The sequence below is a fragment of the Meriones unguiculatus genome, chromosome 2, assembly GCF_030254825.1.
Source record: "Meriones unguiculatus strain TT.TT164.6M chromosome 2, Bangor_MerUng_6.1, whole genome shotgun sequence".
NCBI lineage: Eukaryota > Metazoa > Chordata > Mammalia > Rodentia > Muridae > Meriones > Meriones unguiculatus.
Window position 1 is genome coordinate 97,065,888 of NC_083350.1, and position 19,390 is coordinate 97,085,277.

At 41.9% G+C, this 19,390-nt stretch overlaps 1 protein-coding gene across 6 annotated transcripts in view; it reads right to left on the reverse strand.

The window, feature by feature from the left end:
• Positions 1-19,390, reverse strand: part of Ano4 (anoctamin 4) — a 400,373-nt gene that overhangs the window by 143,774 nt on the left and 237,209 nt on the right. For all 6 annotated transcript variants that reach the window (XM_060377883.1, XM_060377881.1, XM_060377882.1 and 3 more), the window contains 2 exons: positions 16,632-16,768; positions 13,710-13,868 (listed from right to left, as the gene is read on the reverse strand). In XM_060377883.1, coding sequence (XP_060233866.1) covers positions 13,710-13,868; positions 16,632-16,768 — 296 coding nt within the window. The remainder of the gene's footprint in view (positions 1-13,709; positions 13,869-16,631; positions 16,769-19,390) is intronic.

The following is a 19,390-nucleotide window of genomic DNA, read 5'->3' on the forward strand; positions in this document are numbered from 1 at the left end:
TCCCTTGAACACTCTCGGTGCCACCTGAGGCTCCTCATGATTTAAGGTGAACCGGCTGGCGTATTTCTGCAGCAGTGTTCAGCATTCAGATACAGGCAAAGAAGGTGACAATCACATTTTGTCAAGGCTTTCCCAGGGAAATATGCCAAAGCAACAAAGGAGTAAGAGAGTTCAGGAGCTTACTGTGAGAAGGCTCACTATGACCAAAAAAAAAAAAAAAAAAAAAAAAGAATCGCAGATACATAAAGAGGGAAATGAAATGATGGAATGATGGCTTTAAAATTTGGAATGATTAACCAACAGGCTCATTATCATATTCAGTTTACTTCCAAATCACACTTAAACTATTTAAGTTCACACAAAGTTCCAAGTACTAGCTCCTAGTACTACAGGGTCTAGTTATAACTCTTGGTTTCCTAAACATGAATTATTGCACTGTTGCATAGAGGCACCAGGTGGAAAGAAGAAAAAATTAAAACCACAAACTAACATATCTACCTTCTGACTACTTCCCTTTACTTTACCAACTAAATACTGCCTCGTGTGGCAGAAAAACTTAACCCTGAGAGTTTTTATTCAAGTGAAGCTTGAACAGGGAACTTAGGATAGAGAAACCTTTGGGCAATCAGAAGCAAGAGGGATGCCTCAAACAGTTTATACCCTTTTAGAATGACAGTGTTTTCCATGAGTCACTGAATGAGGAAGTAGATTTCAGAAGTGCCTTGGTCACTGATCAGAGGCTGAGAAACTGAATCTAGGCAGCCTCGAATGAATGCTGAAGAAATTTGTTGCTGTACAATTCAAAATAACATCCTAGCTGTACCCAGGAGCCTTCAGAGTGAGGGGGAGCAGCCCTCAGGGGCAGCAAAATGTGTTTCTGAAACACTAATGGGCAAAAGGTTTTACCATGTATAATTTTCTTTCCTGCCTGCTGGCCAGCTAAGGTCAGGGAAATCATAGGCACTATGCTTTCAGTTTTTTCATCTGCTGCAGCGCTGGCCTTCTATGAAGCTCTTTTTAATTTCAACATGTCTAGAAAAAAAATGAGAATGGAAAATGGAGCTGAAAAGCAAAGAACTCTACTAAGCAGTAAGTATTGTATTCCCCAAAGACCATCAGGGTCAGGATTCCTGCATGGGTGGTTTAGACAAACTCTTAGCTTGAAAGAAAGCTATTGAGATGGCTTTTTATTTAAATTGTGGTAAATGGAAATGGGCTTCATTTATAAAAAATTTAAGGGACACTGCACTACATTAGAACACTTAGAGGAAATGAGTGACTAAAATCACACATCTGGCTAGCCCTGTCACCGAGGCTTAGACGAGCCATTACATCTGACCTGCATAATATTCACAGGGAAATGCTGAGTGCACATAAATGATGTGGAAGCCATCAAGACGGAGGGATGATGAGGGACTGTGGGAAACCTATGTGGTTGGTCTTCCTGGAATTCGCAGTCCCACTAGGAAGAGAAGGGCACCCCAAGGCAGGGATGGCTAAATTTCAATTGAATTTTACAAAGTCTAGTGTGTTTCCCATCTGGAATGTCAAGCCCAGGTGAAAAGTATCTATTCTTCATTAAAGACTTAGGGGACATTCTTTTAGCTTCTGGGAACCTTACAAATCCCTTAGTGTTTTCAGAAAAAAAAATTAAACAAAACACCTTTTAGACTAGGCTATGCTTCATTTCTTTGTCATAGCTAAAGCTTTGTAGTTTCCCACAATGGTTTGCCGTGCCATTCCACTCATCTGCGATTTTCCCATGCTCCAACAAGAGGTAGAGTCTATGCTCTTTCCTTTGCATTCTTCCTCAACCAAGAAAATACAGTTAAAGAAACTGCTCTAGCAATATGCTGCAGAAATGGATATCAACATTGAGATTCAGCCACCACGGTACAAGGAAGCCAGTGAGAAGCACACACAAAAAGGAAACAAGGTATGTAGCCCATAGCCTGGCTGAGAGCTTGAGAGACCAAAGAATTTTGGGTATTGGTTTAAAGTTTAAAGCACAAGCCTGACTGAAGGCCAGCCAGGTGGAGACATGTCCCACTGCCTGCAGAGGGGTTGTGGGGGGAGGGGGTGCAGGGGGAGGGCTGAACCAGCCTTACTGCATTCTTTTCCTGCCCTCTAGAGATACAGTTGCTAGGAAACCAGCCCCTCTTCCCTAAGAATGGTTTGGGGGCCTTCCTATAGCCAATCAATTCAAAAGGCAGCATTCCCTTTTGTGTTTCAACCAATAGACACTTGCCAGCAGGAATCCCCCTGCTTTGGGCATGCTGGGAGGGACCAGACTCCTTAAATCACCCACCTAATCTGAACACGAGGCTTTTTGCTCTCAACTGCTCTGGCGGTGAGGGTATGAGCCCAAGCTAACTTGTAATAAAAAGATCCTCATGTGTTTTGCAACGAGCTTGACTCCTGGTGGTCTTTTGAGGTCTCATAAATCAGACACAACAAGCTCAGCTGCCATTAGTGCCTGGACAGGGACCACTCTAGGGCCTAGTGGGACCTATTCTGGTGGAGTCTGGTGGCGTGAAGAGGAACTGTCCTTGTTCATCCCTGCCCAACTGCAGATCTGGCAGCAAAATAAATGCTTGTTGTTTCAACCCACACATCTTGGAGTTGTTTATATGCAACAATGGGTAAGTGGGGGCATTTATTCATTTTTTGAGTTTCCAGTACCTGACAGAGACCCTGGAACACAACAAATTTGAAACAAGCATTCATAAGGACTACGGGGGTAGAAGGGGTAAAGGGAACTTTCTTTCATTCTGTAGGGCAAAGAACTTTCACCTCGTCTGCTTGTTCCCTTCTTCATGAAGGGTGAATTCAGGGTGTTTCGTTGCAGACTCTGAAGGGTGCTGACTCCCAAGTAAACGGCTGGGGCTGAGGGAATTCGGCTTTGCTTTGAACAGATAATTAACTAATGTTGGCATCCAAACAAAGGTGTGAGTGTCAGGAAAAGTCTGCAGGTAACTTACCCAGCATGCTTAGGCAGAGACCCAGAAAGAGATGCATCCCCCTAATCACCTCCAAGGCAAGCTCTAGCGTTCATAAGTGACAGCGTGAAGTCTTTGAATTCTACAGAGATGGGTGCAATGCAGGGGAAAGGATATCTTCTCAGTCCATTCTGTTGGTGGTAGGGCTTGTGGCTTCTCTATTTGCTGCCACCCTGGCATACCTCCTGCCAACGCCAGATGAGCCCTCTTCAGCTTTGGTAGTGAGAAGCTGGGGTCATATACCAATCTCCTTCTCCACAGGGTTCTTGGTTAGAGTCTCCAGGGAAGAGCATTCAGGTGGAACTCAGAAGCTGGAAAAGGAAGGCTCTTTCTACACACCCAGAGGGATTTAGCTGTACAGGCAATGTGAGGTCAAAGCAGCCCCAGTAGGTGTCTGAGAACCTTCCGCCCTGTCCCAGACACTCAGATCTGAAGTGCTGTTAGGTTCCCTGTGGCTATTGTTTCAAGCTAAAGGGGCTGGATGGGCTCTCCCTCATTCATGGTTCTGGCCTTGTCACAAGTGTCACAGAAGGTATGCTAGACACTCCATTGCTGGAACACAGAATGGCTGACGCTCCTGAATAGTTTCAGCTGTACTAGGCAGTAGGGGAGAATTTCAGAGAGGAAACTTGGGGTGTACAGAAAGGTACAAGTGAAGGGGTAACTTCCGCATCGGTAATTAGGCAAAGGGCAGGATAGGGAGGGATTGTATCCAGCTGGGGCCTCCGAAGATTTTGACACTGTTCATGGACTTAATTTGTCTGTTGCTCTGTGCCTTCTAAGAGTTTTCCAGGTCTCCTAGATTCCAGCCAAATCTTGCAGCTCCTCTGTTTAAGCCCTCCTCCCCCATTCAGCTCCACCAATTTTTCCTACATTCATATGTTAGAGAAACAATAATGGGGCAACCTTCAAGTACAAGGATTGTGAATGCGAATTTCCATCCTCTCTGTGCTCAGTTTCCTGTTATCATAAAGGCTTTCCTTGAACTCCCAAATGCAATATTAGTACCTCATAATTCTGTATGATTTTGACACTTTCACAAAACTGGACACTTGTTTCATGTTTCACTATCCTCAATAATAGTGGGCATCTGAATGGTGTTTGATGAATGATTGAATGAATGAATGATTTTATTCAAAACCATCATCAGAAGCCACTGACTGCTCTTTAGTTAACTTTGGCATGTTCTCTCCCCCTTCCCCAGTGTAGGCACTTTTGCAAATAAGTCTAGCTAATGAAGTTCATCTTTAAATTTTCTACTTTTGTAACAATGATAAACAGGAGACTGTGGACTGACAGTTACCCAAACTGCTCCAAAGCTTTTCAGTCTCTCCGTTTACCCATAAACAGTTGCGGTCAACTCAACCTATTTACTTTGTACAAGTGCTCTGTGCCCTGTAGGAGTTCTCTAGTTCACAATGACAACAATGCAAAATGTGCTTTATCCCCCCAAAAGTCCTGTTTAGAGCACTGAGAGGATTTTCAGACCTTGTGTGAAAAATTACTCATGTGGGAAGTAACAATAGTTCACAATGCATCTTTAGATCCTCTGCTGTAACTTGGAAGATGGATATTATTTTCCAGTAAGTTGTGCTTTTTTTGTGTGTTGAAAAATGCAAATGAGTCATATGAAATTAAGTATTGATTTAAGATAAACTTTTGAGCAAATCAGTTCAAGGTAACTTTGTACTGGTCATCTTGACCTGGCAACAGAAATGTTTTGATTAAACTTTTTCTTCCTAAATAAACAAAAGCAGTTAAGGTCCTTAGAGCTTTAAACTGAACTCAGAAATTAAACTGGGAATCAGAGTTAGAGGCAAAGGGGATGAAAAACAATCCCCCCCATTACCACATTGATGAAACAGGCTGAAGAATCTGATAGTGATAACAGTGCTGTTTCCATGGGCCAATGTGAGAGAGTACTCAGTAAACTGAGTCCTGGCAGAGAGCCATTTCACAATGAATAAATCTCTTATTCTCTTAGACACTGCCTCTTAGACACAGGTGAAGGACCCTCAATTCAAGAAGAGACAAGGAAAACGATGCATGCCTGAAAAATCACACAGAAAATATTCGGCCAGTGGATGAAGCCACTCCCTCCTTAATAATGACATCATTGGCTGTGATTAAGCACTGAATGTGTGTCAGACTCTCCTAAGAGGAGTTGAGCATAGAGCTCAGAATTCACTTTGTCTTCATAAGAGGTTCATAGAGCAGGAATTATAAGCCAGTTAATAAATGAGGAAACACAGAGAGATTGAAAACTTCACCCAAGCGTTTACTTAGTACGTGGTACAGAAGTAAGATCTAAATCAGTTTCCTGGCTTGAGAGGCTATTCCTAACTTCGATCCTATTCTTTTCCTCAAATAAACATGTTTTTCTTCTGATTTGGTAGTCTTCTGTTCCACTACTTAAGCCAGTCTGTGGTTTCATCCACCTTTAATTCCTCTCACTACTTCATAGACACAACAACAAACCACAAACTATTGGATCAGGTGTTTAGCTTGGTGATTCTTAGTCAAGATCAACCTTTGCTACCTGTGTCCATCCTTGCTGGGACAAGTAAAAATGCCTTAGACAGACAGGTAGACTTAGAATATGTGCTACTAGCACCAGAAAGAGAGAGACCACAGCTGCTGCTAAACACTGCTGAACAGTGTGGGATACCCACAACAAAGAACTAGGCAGCCCCACGGGTCTCTAAAACTGGGAAACACCAGAACTGAATTGACTAGTGATACTTCAATACAGCCATAAAATTTAGCTATTCTTTGGGTTGGAGAGATGGCTTTGAGGTTTTAGAGTATGTGTTGTTTTTACAGAAGACCAGGGTTCAATTCCTAGCACCTACGTGGTAGCTCGCAATTATTTATAACTTCAGTTCCAAGGGATCTGACACCCTTTTCTGACCTCTGCTAACACCACATAAAAATGAGGTGCACATACATACATGCAGACAAGATATTCACACACATAAAATAAAATAAACAAATCTAAATAAATACATAGAAATTAGCTATTCAGAATTTTTTTTGAACCAAATTCAAACTTCCATAGCCAAGCACTTGATTAAGTCTCTAAGCGCTGGAGTAAAACCCAGTAAGATAGTCTTTGCTCTTAAAGAAATTACACAAGCCATATGGAGTCCTTCGCTTTGAAGTGTAGTATACTAAATTTAGAAGAAAAATAAGCAGATTAAAGCAGAATCAATGCAAATCTCCACTGCTCCTACTCTCTTTATATATAGCAAAGACCCCCTGAGTTATGTGCTTGTTAAGACCTCTACGTGGGCTGTTTGGACACTATGGACTCTTCTGGTGTTAATACCGGTGGTACCAGCTGCTGCTGGTGCTTTGCCCAGAAGGGCTGGAAAAACAGAAGTAGCACCCATCACCTCCACATTCTTCACCCAGTGACTGCCATGAGGACCCTTGCCTTAAAGGAGGCCTAGGCCTGTTGGGCACTTTCTGCTCTGTAGCTTCCTTGTTGGATGAGGTTGAAGTCCATATGTAGCTGAAGCCCTACGTGGGTCGTCTCTTCTCTCCTCCCCTGTACAGACTGCTCCAATAACCAAACGCTTTGGCAAGTCCTACAAGATAACCCACCTTCCTTTATGCCATGCCTCTTTCTAGACCATCTCGGGTCATGGTAGCTTAGTCTTTACGGCAGTTTGAACAAGCATGGCAACCACAGGCTCATGTATTTGATGTTTGGTCACCAGAGAGTGACAATGTTTGAGAGGATTAAAAATATTAGGGGCGTGGCATCATTGGAGGTGAGCTTTGAAGTTGCTAAAGCCCAGAGTCTTTTTCTGCCCATGGATCATGATGTCGTTCTCAGCTACTGCTCCAGTGCCAGCCCTCATGCTGCTATGCTCCCCACCATGATGATAATAGAAACTCTGAAACTGCAGGCAAGCCCCCAATTAAATTCTTTTTGTTTATAAGAGTGGCTTTGGTCATGGCATCTCTCCATAGCATAGAAGAGTGGCTAAGACACTCCTTGAAAGCCACAAGCCTGCTGAGATAGAATCCTATAGGTTAAAATGTAACTGTGACATTGGCATCCCATGACATTGGCCATAGCTTGTTACAATAGAGTCATTTTCTATTAGTTAGGAATATACAATCAGCCTACACTAAAGGGGAAGGAATTATGTATAGATATGGAAAAGAAGCAAGAAACACAGGTATTTTGGTATATCTTGTATGAGTCCCAGAAATATATATATATATATATATATATATATATATATTGTCTATAAAATGATTTCATGTATTGCTTTGTGATAGTCATAAATGAAAACTCAGTATCATTCTCCATAAGCAGAAGATAACTGGAGAGTCACCCTGAGAAAAATCTCAATGATTTAGAATAAAACCTAGAGTAAAACTAAGTACAGAATATTTGAAGATTTATGCTATTGTGTATCCCATATGTGGGGTCACTTAATTCTCTTACCAATTCATGGATGACTAGCTTGCCTTTGTTATCAAATGTATAAAACCAAGATTCAGAATGTCTGTGTAGTTTAGTTGTTCAGGACCACTCAGCTCTGCCACAACTGCTAAAGTCAAATCCACAACTACTGGAGGCCAAAAATATTCATGAACTACAGCTTGGCGGGTGCCCAGCTTTGCTAGTCATAATAATTCTCTTGGTTCCCCATAACCCTAGCTGCCTTGGGTACCTGTAACCCTAGTTGTCTTCTCAGCCTTCCAACCTCCTTGATTTTGACATTCACACATAACACAGAAGGTGATCTCTTCCAAGCCTGAGCAAGGTTACCATTTGGTCTGAATCATATTGTATAATAAAAATGTGTGGAAAAAATCTCAATAATAGTATTTTTATTATCATTCCATGGAGAAATATACAATAAACTCAGTTCTGAATGTGCATGTATTCCTGTGTTTATTGCAGTCAGATATTTCTATGCTGAGAGACTAGTGATCTCAGAAATTGTTTGACCAGCTTCTTTATTTTGTCCATTTTAGATTTTTAAACTTTTAAATTTATCATCATCATCTTCCTCCTCCTCATTATCATCGTGTGTGTATGTATGAATGTGCATGCTCTGGCTTGCTAATGGAGGTCAGAAGTAAATTTGTGGGAGCTGGTTCTCTCTTACCATTTTGTGGGTTCTGGGGATCGACCTCAGGCTCCTGCATTTAATTTAGTTTAGTTTAAAAACCTTACTATACTTACCACTTTGGAGGGTAATATATTTGAATGTGACTTTGGGGGTGAGATATTGTGCATGAAGTGAAAAGCTGGTTAGCTATACGCACAGAGAGGGCATAGTATCTGTGTGCCTATATGGGAAAAGGCAATGCTGTTGGAGGAACTTCTGACCATTCTTTTCCTATTCTTCGAACGCACCCCTCTATATGTCATTTCCCTTACTCTTCCCATATACCAATGTCCCCCTGTAAATGGACACACAGACTAGTGTTAAGGCAACGCTTAATTTCACCATCTTAAATAAAAAAGAACTTTCTCTTGATTAGGTTTCTCTGCTTTGCATTGGAGTGGAACACCTGGAAACCACTGCTCCTATTTGATATCTTCATGTATTTTAGCCCCAGCCTGAACTGCAGCTGCAGCCTGAGCTTTGGTTTAGGCCTTGGCTTTTGACTGGCAGTCTGCAGTCCTTGGCTATATACAGCTCAGCTCTGCTTCCCAAACTTGGGGTAGACTATGAAAGCAACTCAGAAGGGTCTGTGGTTGGGACCCTTTGGCATCTTGGACTTAACCTCCATTGGCTTTACAAGGGTCTTGATAAGCTTGGTGTGTGCATTGCCTTTGAATTGTTTGCATGCTCCTCAGAAACTTGGAGTTGACTCTCTCAAGAGATCCCTGTCTTTGTGACGCAAGTTTCTTGATGCCATTTCTTTGTGCCATTTTGGAGCCTGGTTGAATGTGTTGTAGTCCTCAGGTTCGACGATGTCTGAGTAATGACCTGCAGCTGCCAAAGGTGCTAGGACCTGAAAAGCCTTTAGTACTAGTTCTACCTACACGTCTCCAGTGAAATGTCTTTCTTGGTTTGCTTAGACCCTACACTGATAATCTGGCGATTCATGCTTCAACTTGATCTTCTTGATTTTGCTCCAACAGGAGCAACATAGTCTATTGTTACCTCCCTTCTGAAATGTGTTTGCCCTTGCAACAGTCTCTAGGTTTTCTTTCTGTTTCTCTTTTAGCTCCATCTTAGATTTGTTCTTGGCTCTTCTTTATCCTTCACATTGGAAACACTGGTATGTCCTGTGCTTCACCTTTGGGCCTCTTCTCTGTTTGCAGCCGTTCTTTTCTGGGATCTTTTCTAAGTCCTCTAGCCTGGACCTCATTTCAAATTCTAGACTCTTCTATCTGATGTCTCCACTGGAATGTCACATAGTTAACGACCATACAGTGAGAGCTACTATTTTCCAGAGCCCTGTAATTGGAAAACTCCTTTCTTTTGGTTTCTCAGATAAACAATGTAGCATACAAGCAAATCAGTCTCTTCCCTGGGGCCTTAGCCTCTCCCTCCCCCTCTTCCCTCTTTCTAGAGAGATGTGTTTCTAGACATCTGATATCTATCTATGTATCTGTCTGTCTGCCTATCTATCTATCTATCTATCTATCTATCTATCTATCTATCTATCTATCATCAATCGATCTATACAGATAAGAAGCCAGGCACTCATTATGGGTAGGCAAGGCTGACCTTGAAATCACAAAGATCCACTTGCCTCTCCTTCCCAAGTGCTGGGATTAAAGGCATATGCTACCCTTGCCCAAGTGACTTTTTCCCCGAACTGTTTTTCAACCTGTCTTCATTTCCACTGGTTTTACTTTAGAGCTTGATCACTATGCTCTCTGCTAAGTGCTTAGCCAAGAAATTATCTTTCTTAGCTCTTTACAACAAATCTTCTACTTGCCCACCATGCCACCCTTCCACCAAATCATTCTCATCTGAGCAGGCAGCCAGTATGAGTTCATGAAACAGAAGACAGATCTCTGCATTCTTCTGTTGAAATGTTTTCATGGCTTCCGTGTCACTCAGATAAAAGCTAAATTCCTCTCCTCCTCCCCCAGCTGCTAAGCTCCAGCGTCACTGGCCTTCCATGTGCTTGCGAGTAAAATAGCTGACTGTATTTTGCATTGTTCAGTTAACTCCACCAACTCCTCAGTTTCCTGTATATATGCTCCTGTCTTGAGGCCTTTGCACTTGCTATTGTTTGGTCTATCTGGAAGAGAGGCCCACCTTTGAAGACTTCGAGCAAATTTCAAGCCCTCTCAACACAACTTTTTCTTCCCTTACAGGTATTTCACATATTTGCTTAGTTTGATTCTTCCATAAGCAAGGTCTCTTGTCTTTATTCATTGCTGAGTTCCTAGTGCTCAAAGCAGGTCCTGCCACAGAGTGAGTGTACAAACAGTGTGTGTTACATGAATAAATACCATCCAGAGGCTTTGATTTATACAATAAGAATTATTTTACAAGGGTTTTAATAGTAGGGGTCTTCTCTTGTGTTCTGCATGACTGACGGGGCCAGGAGAGGGGTGTGTTCCATGACTACAACTGTTCCTAGTGCAGTCTAAGGATTTCAAGGTATCCACAAGTTAAGCAGTAATATAAACAAAAAGTATGTCCTTACAAATGACGATTCAGAAACACAAAGCAAAGGATCAATAAAAAACAGAATTAAATATGAAAAATGTCAATTAAAAATATGACCATAATTTTAAGATATAAAAAATTATCTTAGACTTACTCTTCCTTTGAGAAAATTGCTTTCTCTGGATTAATATGAGATTATACTTACTGAATATTAAAAAGTCAGGGTGTGAAAGCACTTTCTTGCTCGTTAGATCTTGACAAAGGTTTAAAGATTATGTCTTAAAATGATGTGGTCACGTGAATCATGAATGAAAGATTTCCACCTGATGTGTGAATATGTCTGTACATGTGTGTACATGTACATGAGGATGTGGTCACAATGCTGGCATCCCCTCAGTCACTCTCCACTTATTTTTTTGAGGCGAAGTCTCTTACTGAGCTTTGAGCCCGCCACTTCTAGCTATTGGCTAGAGCAGCTGGCTGGCAAGCTCTGGGCATATCCTTGTCACTGCCCCCTCCTCCGTCAGCACTGAGGTTACAGACATATGACTGCTTGGGATCTGAACTCAGGTCCTCATGCTGGCACAGTGAGCAATTCTCCAGCCCCGAGGATTCTCGCATGTTTCTAGACATTTGATGTTAAAGAAATAAGGGGTTTTATTTTGTTAAGCTGAAACACAGAGCCTGTCCTTATCCATTTGGAAACTCATTCTGAAAATTAGCTTTCCCATAATTTCGGATATTATGGGACAAATATCCTAATAATACTAGTAATTCATGAGATACATTCAGTATCAACCATTTCAGATGTGCATGGACTCAGGAAAAGTTCCTTGAGGTACTTTTACTTTTCCTTCTTTGTTTTGTGTCCCAAATCACTGTGAAAATGGTTGTCTCTCTGCTATGACTATTGCTAAAGCACTTGATTTCCAGAAGACCAATTCTGATGGCCTCCAAGTCAAAAAACAGAACAAAAATACAGATGCCTCTAAGGGACGTTTGACTTCAATTACACCTTCCTGCTGCCCTCTAAGCCAGGCATCCTGCAAACTCCTGTTTTCTTGCTGAGCTGGCTGAGGACACAGGGATGCAGAGAGAGCAAGGATCTTGCATTAGACACATGGATGACGTATGCACACTGTGGGAATTAGGGCAAGACTGGAGCCAGACGCTGCATGAGAAAAAAAGGTTCCCTAAAGAAGCCTGTCTGTCTGCTGGCAGTACACAGAGGATTGCAAGGAAAATACAAGTATGGAAGCTCTGAAATGCAAAGGAGATGCAGTGAGAAAAAATGCTTAAGGTATTTTGTTTTTAACTTTTGCTATATGGTAATATTTTTTTGCCTGTTTTTTCTTATGTACACTGAAATGAATACACAGCTGTGGACATATTTAAAAATTACAACAGACAAAATTAACTAATCTATAACCCAAATTACACAGGCAGTGCACCTGTCTTGCACATGTCACAGCTGTAGAGCAGGCTGAGCAAGCCTTAGCTTCGGGCTCCACTGCTAGCAGCTGAATACCACAGTGCAGATTTTGGAGATGAACAGAGGACTGGTATGCGCTTGAGTGATACATATTATCTAGAAAAGGATTAGGCCTTTTGGGTTTGAATGAATAACTCGTGAACTGATTTTGAAATGAAGCCCCAGAAATGGCTAGACTGTTCATGAGGTTTAAAATGCCAGGCTTTCATTAATTGCACAGAGCTCTTTATTTTGATAGGCATCAAAATTTTTGACAAAATCAGAAGAGACTTTTATTATTTCAGTCTATGTGGATGTGATAATCTTTCTTCCTTTTTTATTCATATAAAAATCCTGCCACTTACAAGTAAGGCTATAGGACAAAGCACTGCCTTTTAAGAACAAATATAATGTGCTATGCTTTGCTGGTTGGCATAGGAAAGCTTTTCAGGAACCCCACAACGACAGTGAAAAGCCAACATTCAATTCAGTTTGCTGTGCCAAGGAAAAAAACGCAACCTGAAGAGTGTTTGCCCAAACTGGACCCACTCTCCTGGGATAAGAACTGATTCTCTTTAGGCATCGCTCATCTCATCATTTTCCCGATTTCTTGTTGGAGACAAAATACTGCTTCTGTACTGAAAAATGCTCAAGGGATGAGGTCAGTCTACCAGGCCTGGGAAAGTCCCATTTATCCTCTGTCTCCCAAGACAAACATAACCAGTGTGGGTGTAAAGTGCCTCAGATATTTGATGCCTCAAAGCAATGAAAACCTGGCTGCCTGGCTTCAGTGATCTATCCCTCAGCTTTGAGAGGCAGAGCAGACATTCTAATTTGTCAGGATGTTTTTCTTATTGATCTCACAAGCTTACCACAATGTTTGGGGGAATCTAAGAGTTACATAACTCAGCTACCAGGGACTCGTACACACAAGGTGCTGAATGCACAATTAGCCTCCTGGGGAATTATCATCAGAGTCCTGGCAGCACCTTCTCCTTACTTAGTTCTTCTGCAAAACCCTCCATGCAGAGACAATCAGGGGTGGATCTTGGGGAGGGGAGAGGGAAAGCTGAGGGTTGAGCTGGGAACCCCAGCAGGAAAGGATTTGAATGGTTGTTTGTTTTAAACTAGAATCATTTTAAAAAATTCTGCTAGTGGTCTCCCCCATACCCCAAACAGCCAATTTCTTACTGTGTGTAAGGATGCCCACATTTGTTATAGTTCCAGAAATGTAACCCTGGCCTCCAGAGGGGGGTTGGTTACATTTCATTCAAAATTTTTTTTACCACATGTGACCAGGACAGTCCGTTATACACACAGAACAGCAGCAGAGTGGGACTTCAGGTGAGTAATCATAGTTTACAACAATCCAGCTAATTAGAACAGAGCACTTTGTTATGAAGTCATTTGACTCTAAAGTACTCTAAAGGGCAAATTGTACTCCAAAAGCCCAACAGTTGGAAAAAACATCTCTCAAACACTGAAAACTGGGAATGTAATTAAATAAAATAGTCTGTTAGCATGTCAAAGCCTCATTTAAAAATTTAAATTTTAAATGTGATTATTAATATGTATGTATGTTTGCATGTGTGTGCGTGTGTGTGTGCATTCCCATGCAAGAAAACTATTTACCTCTTTCTCCATTTGTAATCCTTCTGCTCTAATATTTCTTTCAAATACTTCTCTTTTTTCAGTCTGAGGGTTGGATTTTCTGTACACAAGAATGTAGTCAATTCGACATTTTCCGTCTCTAAAGTAAAGTCCATTTGATTTGTTTCGTTCTCGAACTGTCTGCGTACAAAGAGAAAGAGACCAGTTCAAGCCATTCATGAGCCTAAGCTTCACGTGAGTATTGCTAAAGAACCAAAACTAAATGAAGTTTCCATAGCGTTTTATTAAAAGCTCATGTCCATAAAATAAAACATGAAAACAGGAAACAATAAAAATTGAAGATGCATTATATTAAAAGGACAAAATGCAAGACATCTGAAAATAGCAACTGTCAACAAAGATAGGAAGCAACTGAGAGTCATTATGTTCTACTGCTGAGAGAGAACGCTGATGTACTACCTTTGGAAGACATGTTGTTATCTTGTAAAACTGAACATCTGCGTAACATACAATCTAGAGATGTTCTTGGCAAGGCAACCAAGACGTAGATAAATATTTATAGCAACTAAAATTAGAATACACTCAAATATATACAATAAATGGCTAAATACATTGGGCACTGAATATACATTCAGTTAAATACGATACTACCATGAAAATGAATAAACTAAGTTGTACTGAAAATTTTTACAGAAAAGCAACAAGCCAAAGAAGGCTTCATAACACAATTTTTTATGAAATTCAAAAGAAATAATTTCTATGTCTACACTACATGTAGAAAACTTCTAGAGCATGAAAAAGAAAGATGAAAACAAGACCATGGGGAGGCTGGTAGCCTGGAAGGGGGAAAGCATGGATCACAAGGAGCCTCAGTGATCTTAGAAATATGCTAGTTTTGCTTTTCTCAAGATTGCTTGCCCACATTAGAAACAAAACACAACAAACAGACAGACAAACAAAAGCTTTTTCAAGGCTGGGTGTGATAAAGCACACTCTTAATCCCAGTGCTTGGACGGCACAGACAGGGAGATCTCTGTGAATTCAGGGCCAGTCTGGTCTACATGGCAAGTTCTAGGCCACCCAGAGCTACAAAGACTCTGGAGAGGGAGAAAAAGAGAGAGAGAGAGCAAGAGAGAGAGAGAGAGAGAGAGAGGAAAAGGGAGGGAGGGAGGAAGGAGAGAGGAAGAGAGAGAAGAAGAAAGAGAGGGAGGGAGGGAGAGAAAGAATATTTACCTTGTTATCTTTGAGCATATGTGTAAATAGAAGTATGGAGAATACTTAAGACAAAACAAAACAATACACATCCTTCTATTTGCAAACACTCTGATACTAATTTTCTATCACATTAAAAGCAGTAACAAGTTAGCAATCCTGATAAGGTATAGAACTTGAAAAGTGTCTTTCTAATTCACAAATTGGATGATGGTTTGAGATGTTCATTTTCTTATTAAACTTATAACTTATACAGAAGTCACATACATCATCTAACAGTCAAGAAACTAAAGATGAGGATGAATGAATGGCTTTTCACTCAGGCTCCTTAGAGTGTACTAACATAGGGCCCTGAAGAAGAACACTGAGTCTGGGCTGCTCAGGCTGGAGCCAAGTGTCTCAGGAAATAGATTCTGGAATTGACTCTGCAACCCCAGCCAAGTGGAAATAGGAAACCTGTCTTCTCTTGACCACACAATGCATCACTTTTCAAAAGCAGTATAAAGATGGAAAATAGGTTAGGCCTCCAAGACCGTGTTGGAATCACATCCATGCTGAAGCACCATGCATGCAGCCTCGCCCCAAAGAAAAGCCACAGCCAGGAGGAATGGAAGGCCTGTGACCATCTTTCAACACAGACATTCTCAACTGGTAACTACTATTCTTCAGCTCTTGCTTTACAAGACACTTCAGAGTCAGCCTGAAGATGAACAGTTACTCACTAGACAGGGAAAGCAGCACCTGCCTTCAGAAGCAGGGCTTTGAGCTGGGAATAGTTCAGCAATAGGGTGTTGCTTAGGACCTCGGGCCCTGGGTTCAATTCTGAGTGCTTCACTCAAGCCTTCCTCTGACTGAGCAGTTCTGCCCCCAACGGAGCCCTGACCTTTCTGAAACTGCTACTTCAAGAGAAGGGAAATAAAGTCATTGCTTTTGAGGTCCTTTCAGTGTCCTTTTATGAAGCAACTGTACAGCATCCAACCTGTATAGAGAGGGTGACAATTGATTTTTTTCCCCTAAAGGAAAAGAGGGGCGGGGAGAGAGACTGCGTTATTTCTGGGAGCCTTCTGAGCAGCCTCATAGATGTTATTAATTTCCTCTCAAGGATACCATCCTTTCAATGTGTAGCTGGCTGGAAAGAGAATGCATTAGGAAGGTGTAACTAGTGATTGACTTTGCCTCTATGTACCTGTCACCGCTGTGTGGCACATAGTCACAGGAACTCTAAAGCCTCATGAAGATATAGCCTGAGCAACACTGAACATCCCACAAGGTACTCCTTCTCCCCTAGAACAATACATGACCAGACAGATTGATTTACAATCACAATGACGCCTCCCACTGATAGCAGTGAATGGAAACTCAGAGGGGCCTCAGGTAACACGACATCCCCAAAAGCCTGTGTTTCACGTCACAGGTCTTTGTGCTCAGCTGTTTACACTAGGAAGTTCACCTTTGTCAAGCTTCTTCCTGTTAGTTACAAACACTTGGACTGCATTATAAAATGATGGGGAGTCAGGAAATCTTCTGCATATATTAAACATCTCTACATGTGAGAAAGCTTTTCAGTTATGGGCAGATGTCCATTTCAGATCTTCAAACTGTGCTAGAGCCGCCCAGCAGCAGAGACATATGAAACCTGCCTGTGCTTCCTGGGAGCCTGAAGTTTGTCGGAATGCCACACGGGATCCTGCCTGAGGTGGTACACTTTGAGGAAGTGACGCAAACTCTTACCTCTCCTCCTGCTTCTAGTCTGCTGGCGTCCTCTGAAGTACTGGTCAGGTTTCCAGGGTGAAGGAGAGAATCGTCGTCTTTGCAAGGGCTGTTGACAGCCTCTAATTCATCAAAAAGAATATTGACGTCCTTGGCCACTAGAAGCAAAGCACATACGTTAAAGTGGGCTAAGAAGCAGGACTGGACTTCAGCACAGCGGGGGAGGCTTCTCCCTCTGGCTCCTATGCACACATTGCTTCAATACCACCTGAGTGACCGGTGCGTCCTGTCCTAAGAGAAGAGTTGTCAGCCATAAAACCTGCCTGGTTAAGCGGGTGATAGTAGGCAAGGTAAAGGAGGTAAAACACTCTGATGTCAGAAACATAATTTGTCTTCCAGAATAAAAGGTGATTTATTCAGCCTTTACATAGCTCTTTAGTGAAAGGTACTTTCACTAAAAACTCCTAAGGATTCATTCTTCAGGATGGAAGGTGGGATGTGCTTTTTAATGTAGCATTTTCTCACTTAAGAGCCACACAGCTTGGCAAGGCAACCCTTAAAGGAGCCACTTACCTGGCTTAACCTCTACTTCTTCCTTTATAATCTCTCTAGTAGATTCAAGAATGAAGCCCGCAGTTGGCTTCCCTGCCTTCCTTCTTCCTTTAATGATGAATTGAAAGCAATAAGCCATCCAGAGGCTCCCCCTATAGACTGTTAATGACATAACATTATGCAAAGAGCTGTGTATCAGCGTTCTAGGGGGAGACTACAAAGTTCAAATGTACCTTGCAGCATCCCATGAAGAAGAAAAGCTGAGTACTACTGGAGGAATGGGCAGCCAGGGCACTTCTTCATCACCTCAAATTATGCCCTGGCAATATGGTTCCTTTTAATTTTGATGTTTTGAAAGCGGTTTATAATTTGGCAGAAGTTGCTACATAAAATGATTTGTGGGAGACTGGATATGAGTATTCATTCTTTCATTTATGTTTTAGACACAGTCACACTGGGTACCAAGCGTTTACCTGTGTGATAGGCATATTGTGGTGACTAAAAGTGATAAGGCTCTTTGCCTTTGTGGAGAAAGGAGACAGAGTAAACAAATGCAGACAACGAGTAGTTAAAAAAGAACGAACAGAGTCAGGCGCAGGGAAGAGGAGGCAATCTATGTAGTTGAGACATGCTACAGCCAAGCACATGACTTTACGCAATTCATTTGTCCTTTCAAGTCCTTCGCTTGTAAAGCAAAAAGGATGGGAACAAAGCTAACATCCACGGCCCCTGAGACAGGCGTGGTCAGTGTCCGTGTACACGGGTGGCCACATTTCCAGCCCCTGGGGATATGTTACTTTACGTCAATAGAGGCTTCCAGATGTGTTTATGTTAACACATGTTAATTAACAATGTGGGCATTTTTCCTGGATCATGTGATAGGTTCCATGAAATCACAGGACAGTCAGAAGTGAAAATACTGTGCTGCTGGCTCTGAAGACAGTCCAGGATCATGGATCACAGCAAGCAGGTGGCCTCAAGCAGACAGACACCAACAAAGCAGACTGACCCAAGCAGCCCCCGCACCTTGATTTCAGCTTCTGATTTCCAGAACATCAGACCACAGACCTGTTACTTGGAGATGGCAAGCATGTGGCAATGAGCGGGCCAGGGCTGACACATGTAGTCAGCACTGGCATTTAGACTATGAAGAGGACAGAGAAGAAACATGATCATCTTTCCACATAGCCAGGCTCAAAGAGAGGAGCTAAAGGAGATGATGTTTCTGAAGATGCAATATGTGCAGTGCTTTGAAGAGTAATAATCTGGCCATCCTGGGTAGAGAAGCATCCCCCTCTCAAAATCAGACTCTTCTTGATATGTACCAGTGCTGAACACACTCTGCAATTACCTTCTCAATTCATGTGTATGTATGCATTAGTGGTTTACTCTGTCAGAATGCAAGTTCCACAGGGCAGAGACCCTGCTGCTACTGACAGACCTTCAGAGAACTTGTCACAGAGCCAGTCCTTAACACATGTTTGTTAAATGGCATGATGGGGACGGTTGAGTGGTGTGGGCTGTGGTCTAGTGACATATACGAGACAATCTCATGGAGCCTAGGGTTGCACTCATAGTTTGTATGGCTAAACTGGGACTTCACAGTTTCAAATAGTGATGAAACTGCAGGTAGTTATTGATTAGGTTTGCGCAATAGGATAAGTTATCATTTTAACAAAGTCGAAGTTCTGCTTACTATTGCAAACACTAAGTTACATGAATCTGTGCTTCTTTTTGCTCACTGGTATCACAGAGCTAGGAATATCTTAGACTTCTTACTGTTCTTTGACTATTAAAGACCCATGTTTTAAAAGCTTCCTCTCTGTGCTTGCACTGTTAGGAAATAAGAGAAACTTTAATATGCTGGACCCAGTACGGGGTCTTCTAGTCACTGGGAGATTTTTCTCTCTTTTTAAAAACTCTAGCCAGGAGTCCAGAGAGGCCTTACTCCACTACTCAGGCTCTGTTAGGATGCACAGGACCAAAAAAAATGGGGTTTGTCAGCCATGTATTGAAGAAGAACAAAACTCTAAGCCAGAACAAGCCTTTGGTATTTGTAAGCTGACTGCCTTGGGTATTGGTTACAGTCATAGGGCGTCACTATGGAAAAGGGGCACCGAGAAGCAGAGCTGTTGCTGTGACTGTGATCTGATGGTGTGGGCAAGTTTTTGGAACTGGCTGGCAGGAGGAATGTAGATGAATTTGAAGAAGGCTAGGAAAAGCCTAGA